Source organism: Siniperca chuatsi, linkage group LG3 (assembly GCF_020085105.1).
Source record: "Siniperca chuatsi isolate FFG_IHB_CAS linkage group LG3, ASM2008510v1, whole genome shotgun sequence".
Lineage (NCBI taxonomy): Eukaryota > Metazoa > Chordata > Actinopteri > Centrarchiformes > Sinipercidae > Siniperca > Siniperca chuatsi.
The window spans coordinates 11,865,968-11,877,274 of record NC_058044.1 but is presented as its reverse complement, the minus strand read 5'-3'; the positions used below and the strand labels follow the sequence as shown (position 1 = coordinate 11,877,274).

The following is an 11,307-nucleotide window of genomic DNA, read 5'->3' as shown; positions in this document are numbered from 1 at the left end:
CGAGTGTGTAACAACGTGACCAATCAGAGGAGGAGTGAACTTCAACTCAACATGACGATATCTGGGCGTGTGTGAGTCGGTCTCTGAGCGAAATCTAGACCGTACTCACGCTCTTGTCAAGTGTTAGTAATAATGCTGGACCCAGATCAATGAGACTTTATTGTAACAAGTGAAATGCAAAAATGTGATCTGTGCCTGTTGCTCCGCTGGGTAGGAGAGCAACTGTTGCCACCGCGCAGATGACAGACTTCATGACTGCGCTCCCGGTGGTCCTCGTCCAGCCCACATGGCCCGGAGACCAGCGAGCGGTAAGATGACTTAGTGTGTGTATTTAGCAGAGGTGTAACCAATCTGTGGCCTACAACTCAGGTTTGGACTTGTAGTAGTACAAGGAGCGTTTTTCATTTAGGAAGACAGAAAGGTGTCAAACCTGCAAGTCAGGAACAGTGCGTAAAGTTCGGAGGTGTGTCAACCTGGCGATCCACGTGGGCCCACGGGAGATAACCCATCCGCTGTCGGTGTATCGTTCAAGTGTTGTAATGGTTATTTGGTTAAAACCAAACAACACCAGTACCGTGCTACTGGTTTAGTTTCACTTTCGGTTGGCATAGAGGCCGTGCTTTGGTGCAATAAGCTCCTCCTGTTAAAAATAGCCCCGACGTTTATGTAAGAGTCGCTACAGAAAACAAACATGCACACTTTACCATTACAAGTAGAAGTCCTGCATTCAAAATGTTACTTAAGTAAAAGTATTAGTAAGTATTATCAGCAAAATGTATTGTAAAGCAAAATGCAGACATACTCCTGTAATATTATTCATACTACATTGTATTATTGGATATTATTACTTGATGTTGTAATGCCCCGATATGTAGCCAATTGTAGGTACTTTACATACTACTGGTTGATTTAATAAAAAAAACATGCATCATACTTTAGAGGCTCCTCGTGTGTTTTGCGTGTGAAATCTTATCTGAAAAGTAGTAATTTCTAAGATTGTTGTTTTGGGGCATTTTGTGCATTTATTAGACAGCGACTGCACGAAACGAAACGTGTTTTTGACTGGCGGGGGACTATAAGTTTCTGTTGATTACCTTTTAAGGCTCTTGGTCAGCCAACTTGTAAGCAGCCTGATGTGGCCTGCCAGAAATGTGATATCTTATCATGTTTTATACACTGTACAACAGTTTCTGCAAAATGTATTGTTCTAAGCAGAGTATGTCTTAAAACATATATTTTTGTTGTTGAAGTATTTTCTTTTCAGACACACGGATGTGTTTTTTTTGGCATGAAGAGATTTGAGAACACAACACTCTTTGGAGCTGAAACAATAAGTTGTTCAATTTGTTCAATACATAATTTATCTGCAACTAGTTTTTTTTATCATTGATTAATCATTTAGGTCATTTTTTAAGCAAGAATTGCACAACTACATTTATTCCAGCTTCTCAAATGTGAATATTTTTGTTTTTCTTAGTCTTCTGTGATAGTAAATTGAACGTTTTGGATTGTTGGTCTGACAAAATAAAGACATTTGAAGATGTCAGCATTGGCTCTGGGCTTTTTCTTTGGTTGCCATTTGCTGACATTTTATAGACCAAACAATTAATACATTAGTTGAGGAAATAACTGGGAGATTAATCAATAATGAAAATGATCATTAGTTGCAGCCCTAATGCATTTGCTGTTTTGCAAACTGAAACACAGTTTTGGTGTTTGTGTCACTCAAAACGGGCCTTTTTTTCTAACATGCATCAAAACAATTGAGAAAAAACTGTAATAAAACAATAATGTAATATACATAATAATATAACAGTATTAAAAGGGGCATTCTGCTACATAATGAGCGCTTTTCCATTTTAAGTACATTTAGCTGATGATACTTAATGTAAGTGCACTTAATGTAATGGAGTATACAGTATTTTAACACAAACAGATGCCAAATGACCACAAAGAGACACAAAATGACAAATGACGGTCTGGGTGTCTTGCTCTCATGTAGAGGAGTTGGGGGGTCTTTTACATGTCCGTATCCAGGGGGCCATTGTCTCACAATCTGTCCATGGCTGTAGACTATTTGGAATTACAAATAGCAGCGATTTATTTACATTATTTCATATTAGAATATTTAAAATAGTTTACTTAGGATTAATTAATCCTTAATCATTTATTTCCCTCAATTCCCGTACAGGGAACAGTGAAGAGTCCAAAGTACAAGTCTCCTCCACTGTTGTTCCATGGATACCTGCCTCTGCCATGCTAGTTAAAGTAAAAATCATCTCTGGGCTTGAGAAATGTGGGAACCAGTTGCGTGTCACAGCAACATAATGTAAATAGAAGTTACTGGGATGTAACCTCAGCTCTAGAGTAGCCCTCTGATGGGCCTGACAGATCAATGCACTTACATCCTTTTTCATACACGTGCTGGCCTGACTCAACTTGGTGCGTCAGCCCAGCGCGGCAGGGATTTGCATCTCCATTACAACAGGGCCAACTGCTTAAAGGTGTGTCTTGAGCAAGTGAGCCAGAAAGAGGGAACAGCACAAATAAACACGGCCACACCTGCCAGATTTTGTGAGAGACACATCGTCCTGTCCCCGGCCTCTCTGCTCCACCTGTGTGTGTGCAACTCATCTCTGACACACAGACCTGCTTTGGAATCAACCACAGAGCTGGAGGACATCTCTCTGAATCATTCAGGAGTTGAATCTGATTAGTTGACTAATCGATTAGTCATCAACAAAAATTTAATTGCCAACTATTTCGATAACTGATTCATCTTTTCAGATTTTTGCACAGATTTGCAGATAATGCTTCTGAAAGCCTTCATGCTACCAGAGAATTAGCTTTTGGGTCAAGAGGAAAGTAATCCCTAGACTGCAGAAGGGCTGAACGATCAATCGAAATATTATCGAAATCGCAATATGGCCAAGTGCCAGATTGCAGGAGCTGCAATTTTTTGATAAAGGTAAAATGTTTCACAACATACCATTATAAATGAAACCTTGTGGTGCGACAGAGATGTCCCGGCCTGCAAACCAAATTCTCCAGACAGGGAACATGCTTGTTTGGTACAGACCCCTGCAAAAATCACATAATCATCTTTTTTTTAATTTCAGTGAAAATGAAATGCAAAAATTACCATTCCCACTAAAATCGTGACTCATCGCAATCGCAGTGTCTATCAAAATAATCACACTATGATTTTTTTGGTGCATATTGTTCAGCCCTAGGCTGCAGTCAAACAACAGTCAAAACTTCTACATAGCAGGCGAGTACAACAATGGGACACAAGATGTGTAGGCATCTTTCTCCAGTGATTCAGGAGGAAAGGAAGGCTCTAACCACCCTGGTCCTGAAGAAACATGTGGATGGATGTTATGAATCTGTTATCTTGTGGCTCGGACGGACACTGTCCAAAAATATTTCGCTGTCACACCAAAAAAGCCGCTGCATCAGGGTTGCTATTAGTCATTTAAATCAGATGTGTGTGTGTGTGTGTGTGTGTGCAGTGGAGCAGCGGATCGTTAAGGTGCTTTCACACAACGAGCTGCTAACGCTGCAATGTTGGTGTGCTCTCTTTTGAACGGGTGTCCGCAGCAGAGGGCCACTCCACCACTGTGGCTACCAGCTACATCTGATCCTACCAACCTGGACTGTATGCTACAGGTCGCTGTGGTGGTGCAACTGCTCTAATCTCATCATTTATCTCAAAAGAAAGTCCTAAAGTAGAATATCAGATTATATCGGATAATCGATCTTTGAAGATGATGTGGATCCAGGATTGTTCTTGTAATTGATATGTTTGATCACTGCTGGTGGAGAGATTTATAACTCAGGAAACTCAGATACCAGTAAAATTAGCTTCTGCGTTATTTTCCTCAATGTGGCTTCTGGTTTTGGTTCACAAGCGTGGGTGCAGTGGCAAACTGAGATCTGACTAGAAGCTGACTAGAAACAGCAGCTCTTTGTCTCTCTAATGGGCAATGTGTGTTTGCAGAGCAGTGAGATCCAAGTAAAACTACATACTCATATATAATGCTGCAGCAGTTCAGGGGATGAAAATACAAGAGGGCCTGTCTGGAAACAATACTGTTTAACCACATAATCAATTACTTTGGCAAGAAAGAGGCAAATGATGGAAAGTTCAGACAAAAACTCCCAAGTGAAGTGAGGACTGACTAACAGACAGCAAATAGCAAAAAAGACCACAACGTTACCTGCATTATGCACAGGGTGTAAAGTCTGTTAAAGTTAATATTCAGAATCATATCAATATGACATTATATTTTTTTAGTTTTGAACAGTTTTGTTGCCTTGGGTCTTTGTGTGCATGTTTGACCTTTAAAACATATGCTGTTTGATTTTATCATCTTGACAACAATGAAGATACAAATGAAATAAAAGTTCTATGCTCTTAAATAAAGTAGCATAAAGATAAAATAGACCTTGCTAACCTCTTCTCTCAACAGTCTTTCAAGCTTGACAAAATAACCCAAAAGATGACACACTTAACATTTTCCTTGTATTATTTTTAGAAAGGCATCCAGTACCAGTCGACCTGTAACCTGTGCAGAGAGAGCCACAATACTCAGGTCTGGCTTTGTTTCTTAGTTCTGAGGTAGGCATACAGTGTGTGATTTGTTTGTCTAAAACTTAAATATTGGTTATCATACTTAAAAATGAGAAAATGTTTCTACCATTAATAATGTAGCTGGAAAAAAAACACACCAAACCAAATACAGCACAAGTCAGATATTCTACGCTATTCATGAAAGAAAATTTAAAAATATTAACAACAAAGGATCCTTTTTGTTCATTGTTACATGAAATGGCAAAAGGAGTGTGTCATGTACAGTTCAAGAATTCATTAGATCATTTATTTTCTTTCACCCCCCCCCACCCCCCACCCCCCCAAAAATCCATCTTATATAACTTGACATTACTCATCCATTCAAGCATAAATGACTTCAATACTGGCAAAGTTTCTACAGAAGGGAACCATTTTGTATTTTCATACCACCTGCATGACTTTGAAGGGCAACATGCCTAGAAATTAATTGACTGTTGAGTACAGTACTGTATCTGTCTGCAAGATACAACCTGTAGTTGAGTAAGTAGCATAAAGTAACAGTGGGTCAAAAAAATATACAGCAGTTTTTAAACACTTCTCTGATTTCACAGCCACTGTTGCAAGGACATAATATCAAAAATATGTCTGTATTCTCATAAATAATATGTATTGTAATCACTGGCCCCTCGCTCTCTTAAAGCTTCTTGAGTACATCTACGTGTGCTGCTTCTGTGCATGGTACAGCAGATGTTCAGACTTGCTTGGAGAGGCTGAAACACACCATTGAGGTGAGAGAAGGTATCAAATAAAATAAACCTTTGGTTATATTTATCTTTCACCACTTGTTGTATACTGTATAAACCATCCTATATTTATGTTCATTGATACTTTGTTGTCTCTTTCCTGTACTCTATCCATTTTACACATGTAGTGGATAGTTTATTTTTTTATTTAATATTTGAAAACAATATTCAAAACCCTAATTTGTCTAATTTTATTGTTTTTCATTTTTCGTACCCCTTTTCAGAAATCTGACGCTATGCTGTATGCTCCGTCAACCAATGAAGTTAAAGTAAGTACATGTTAAAATTTCGGTTTTGATTTCAGTTAGGAAGAAGATGAAAAGGAAGAAATGTCAGCACACTTTAGTCAAGGATGTTCCAACGTAATTTGTAAACTAAACTTAAAGGATAAACTACATACTGTTTTTTGTTGTTGTCAACAAATCCTTTGAAAAGTGACCAAAACCAACAATGAATTGATCTCACTAACAAGTATTATCTGTACAGCCAATGCTTGGCGGTGTCACAGACCTCCATTGATATCCTGAACTATTAACACACCAATGAGCCAAACTGTTGCACTGGGTGACATGTTCTCTCATTACATTGAACATGAGCACTGTAGTTTATTGAGTCAACGACACATACACCGTACTGAGGCCAGTGATACTCAATACAGCACCAAAGTGTATTAATCCATGGATGAAAATAGTCCCAAACAAATGCACCATTTACTCCTGTTTTAGTAATGTTTGCTAAAAACTACAGTGCTTTGCTCAAACCTTCATGGCACCCAGAGGATGAATCTTAACAACTTGGGTGATCCTCTGACTTCTCTTCTAGCGCCACCATGAGGTTGATAATTGCAGCGTTGAGCTGAATGTCTCAACTATTAGACGGATTGCCATGACATTTGGTACATACATTCATGTCCCGAACAGGATGAATTGTAGTAGCTATGGTGATCCCCCAACTTTTCATATAGCGCCTGGTCAAAATTTAAATTTGTGTAATACCTTGTTTTATAATTTAATACCTGAAAACCTTCCCATCAGCCTCAGCTGCACATTGTGTTTAGCGCTAATTAGCAAATGTTAGCATGCTAACATGCTAAACTAAGATGGTGAACATGGTAAATATTACCTGCTAAACATCAGCATGTTGGCATTGTCATTGTGAGCCTGTTAGCATGCTGACGTTAGCATTTAGCTCAAAGTACAGCCTCACGGAGCTAGACAGAGCAGAGCTGCTGGCATGGCTGTAGATCTTAGTCTTGTTTGAAAATCAAACTATTTATTTGTGACCATTTTTCAAGATTAACATCTTTAGTAGGAATACATGGGCTAACAAACAGGATAGGGAAGTCAGAAAGAATTGAGAGACAGACTGAGGCATTGTTAGTCTTCATCTTTCCATGGGATTTGTTGATAATAAGAAAAACACAGATTAATGCCAACCATGTCCTTTTAGATTGAAGCACCACATTGACATTAGCTTACAGATTTGTTTTCTGTTGATTATGCAGCATAATAAATGTTTAGCTAAGAGAACAGTGGTACTATTTAAAAAGAATTCAGATTATATCTTGATTTGTGAGCATGATGTGTGTGCGAGGGCCATGACACAGCTACAAAAACATGGAAATTCTTGTTTCTAACTGTTAATGTAATAAATCTGTAACTGTATGTGTCCATACTGAGGCATTTCTTTCTCTCCTAGGAGAACTGTAAAATTATGTCACTCAGATGTTACATGTTGGAGTTGATAATGGTCATCAATGAAGAAGAAATTGTGGATCATAAAGCAAATTGCATCTTTGATTTCAATGAAACACTGCCTTCTGACGCTAACTATGTAAGTCCTGTTTACAAAATCCTCCTTGGAGAATCTGTATAAGAAAAATGCTTTCTTTATTTACAGTGCATCCGGAAAGTTTTTACAGCGCTTCACTTTTTTCACATTTTGTTATGTTACAGCCTTATTCCAAAATGGATTAAATTCATTATTTTCCTCAAAATTCTACAAACAATACCCCATAATGACAATGTGACAGACGTTTGTTTGAAATCTTTGCAAATGTATTAAAAATAAAAACAAAAAAAATCACATGTACATAAGTATTCACAGCCTTTGCCATGACACTCAAAATTGAGCTCAGGTGCATCCTGCATGTTTCTACAACTTTATTGGAGTCCACCAGTGGTCAATTCAGATGATTGGACATGATTTTGAAAGGCACACACCTGTTTATATAAGGTCCCACAGTTAACAGTGCATGTCCGAGCACAAACCAAGCCATGAAGTCCAAGGAATTGTGCTTGTTCTGCAGCATTGAAGGTCCCAAAGAGCACAGTGGCCTCCATCATCCGTAAATGGAAGAAGTTTGGAACCACCAGGACTCTTCCTAGAGCTGGCCACCTGGCCAAACTGAGCAATCGGGGAGAAGGGAAGTGACCAAGAACCTAATGGTCACTCTGACAGAGCCCCAGCATTTCTCTGTGGAGACAGGAGAACCTTCCAGAAGAACAACCATCTCTGCAGCACTCCACCAATCAGGCCTGTATGGTAGAGTGGCCAGACGGAAGACACTCCTCAGTAAAAGGCACATGACAGCCCGCCTGGAGTTTGCCAAAAGGCACCTGAAGGACTCTCAGACCATGAGAAACAAAATTCTCTGATCTGATGAAACAAAGATTTAACCCTTTGGCCTGAATAGCAAGCATCATGTCTGGAGGAAACCAGGCACCGCTCATCACCTGGCCAATACCATCCCTACAGTGAAGCATGGTGATGACAGCATCATGCTGTGGGGATGTTTTTCAGCAGCAGGAACTGGGAGACTAGTCAGGATCGAGCAAAAGATGAATGCAGCAATGTACAGAGACATCCTTGATGAAAACCTGCTCCAAAGCGCTCTGGACCTCAGACTGGGACGAGGGTTCATCTTCCAACAGGACAACAACCCTAAGCTCACAGCCAAGATAACAAAGGAGTGGCTACGGATCAACTCTGTGAATGTCCTTGAACCCGATTGAACATCTCTGGAGAGATCTGAAAATGGCTGTGCACTGACGCTCCCCATCCAACCTGATGGAGCTTGAGAGGTCCTGCAAAGAAGAATGGGAGAAACTGCCCACAAATAGGTGTGCCAAGCTTGTAGCATCATACTCAAAAAAGAAAAAGTGAAGCGCTGTGAATACTTTCCGGATGTGCTGTAACTACATTATAGTAGTATAGTATCATTCTCGCATAACCACAGATGAAGCTGGTATTAACATTAACTCCAGTGTGTTTAAAACTGTATGCAAAATTGCTTTTTAAATAAAAGCTTTTCATGGCTCATCATACTTTATTTTGGTTACTAACATCTTCACAAGTCAATGCTTATAAGTTAATTTCTTTACCACCAGTGCAACATACTACATTACACAAAGCTTCACTGTCATGTTAACTTTTATTTGTATCTTCAATCCTTTTTTTAAATGAGTTTTATTCATGTTTAAAAATATGTTTATGTTTTATTGTGTCTCTTTTGAATTATAGGATGGCTGTCCACCATGTGAAGCATTCTCACTTAAAAATATTACAATATTCCTGGACAGACTAAGTAACCTTTTGAAAGAAATGACTACGGTGGAAAACTCATAACATGTAATATGATGTAAATACTGTAAGCTACAAATTTCTATTTGTACATATTTGTAAAGAATTGACAGGATGACAGTACTACTAATTGTCTGTGGTTGACTGTGCGGATTACACAATCTACCTTTAAGTTGTACAGTTTTGAAAGATGTATACAGTAGCAGCATGTATTGTACACTATATACAGAATGTATATTATTAAACTCACTGCTAAACACTAATGAATATAATACCTAATATACAGTAAATGCCTAATGAACTCCAGTATCTTGAAAACAGTTGCTCACTCCAGTAAAAAAATATCCCAACTGTATGTAATCTTTCATTTTATTTCTTTTATTCAGTTCAATTCAGTTTTATTTATATAGCGCCAATTCGTAACAGAAGTTATCTCATTGCACTTTTGCTATAGAGCAGGTCTAGACCGTACTCTTTATAATATTATTTACAGAGATCCAACAAATCCCACCATGAGCAAGCACTTAGCGACAGTGGCAAGAAAAAACTTCCTTTTAACAGGCAGAAACCTCAGGCATAACCAGACTCAATGGTGGGCGGCCATCAGCCGCTGCCTTGTTAGGTTTTGAGAGAGAGAGCGAGGTTTGGAGAGAGAGAGAGAGATAGGTTTTGGGGGGAAGCACAATGCAAATACCACCTAGAATTGCATGTCTTTTATCTTACCATACCATTCTCCATACCAAGTGTTTGTTCAAGGTGCTCTTTTTTACAAACAGTTAATGTCTACAGTCAGTGTTGGTGGGCATTCAAACTGAAAACAGCACTGTGTTAAAACAACACCAGCGGCTGCGTTGGTAGGGGCATATTGCTTCACATGCCGGTGAGACATGAAATGTGATCCAGAAAGGACAGTGAGCTTGAAGGCTTATCAGACATCAAAATACACAGGATTATACAACTATGGAAAGTTATCACAGTGGCAAGTATCTTTCATCACAACAATCATGAGGTAAACTACAGAAATATGGTAGTCATGTTACAAAGTAACTGTGTTCTTGGATGTATTTATTTTTTTTAACGCAGCACCTTCCCAGATGATGTAGCATTGCAGACCGGCAATTTTTTGCTGAAGCCCTCTGTCAGACATCAGTTAAGATATCAGGAATCTGCCAAAAAAAGCAGCAGCCTTCATGTCCATGTTCTTCTGCTCATGTTGATGTGTTCAATAAAGAGCTCCTTGAGATTGACATGGACAGAAGCATTCTCTTTTATTGCAACAGTGATGTTTCAGAGTCACAGGATAACGCTGATAATGATTGAGGTTGTGAATTTTTCTCTGATGACGATTTAGGGGAAGACTGTTCAACAGCCTCTGTTAGACTGAAATCGACTATAACTATAATGGACCTTGTTGTGAGCAGTTTCATGTAGGAACTACCGGTAGACAGAAAATAGTTCCTACATGAAGCTGCTCACAACAAATCTGTGGATTATCTTGAGTAACCCGGGTCATGATTTCTGGAAAGAGACATTGCTGAGTTTTTCAAATCTATTGTTATGGCGCTTTGAGCACCACAAGCGTGTGTGCCATATAGTCCCCTTATATTAAAAAAATGCAGACATCTCTACAGCCCGTATCTTTAAAACTTGGCAACTCACACCAAAACAATCTAGATGGATAAATAGCACTACAGGTAAGAGGAAAAATATGTATTTTTGATTTTGGGGTGAATTGTCCCTTTAAGTTCTGCTGCCAGACTGAACAGATTCAGCCAAAGTATCCGATTTCAGCTTGTGTGGATGAAAAGATCAACTTGTACCGACTAATACAAGCCATCAGATCCTTGAATAAGAGAATGACCTAACACAAACATGGAAAACTATTAGTGGATGAGAAATTAACTTTAAGCTCATAGACACTTCAAAACCACTCCTGCAGCATAATCGGTTTCTCTTTTGTCGACGTATATTCAGTATGTACCAAACATTACTAGTTTTTTCAGAACATAGCCTCATTGCTCTGAAGCTCTGGCTGATTTGAGTCATGCTTCAGGAGTGGTTTGAGGAGTTTTTCTGAATGTTTTGATGCTTTTTGACACATTGTTTTGCAGTGACCTTGGGTCACCAATGTTACTGCTGTGAACTGAAGCTGACTAGAGCTGCTGTTCACCATGAAGGAGCAAGTGACACACCTTTCAGAGCCACCTTTTAAGACTGCATGCTATAAGTATTTGATACTCAAAATATGGATTTTTGGTGGCGTTAATTCAATATACAAAATTCTAAGGTTAATATTATATATATATATTATATATATTTTATTCTTCCAAAAAACCCTTCATTAGTGCT

General features: G+C 38.8%; 2 protein-coding genes across 2 annotated transcripts in view; one reads left to right on the top strand and one right to left on the bottom strand.

Annotated features, from left to right (window-relative positions):
* Window positions 1-11,307, bottom strand: part of inpp4b (inositol polyphosphate-4-phosphatase type II B) — a 147,637-nt gene that overhangs the window by 4,716 nt on the left and 131,614 nt on the right. The gene's annotated exons all lie outside the window — the stretch shown is intronic.
* LOC122870936 (interleukin-15-like) lies at window positions 54-9,313 on the top strand. The gene is made up of 6 exons (XM_044185364.1): window positions 54-308; window positions 4,539-4,621; window positions 5,274-5,361; window positions 5,601-5,645; window positions 7,075-7,209; window positions 8,899-9,313. The coding sequence occupies exons 1-6, from the start codon at window positions 240-242 to the stop codon at window positions 9,001-9,003; spliced, it is 525 nt and encodes a 174-aa protein (XP_044041299.1). The 5' UTR covers window positions 54-239; the 3' UTR covers window positions 9,004-9,313.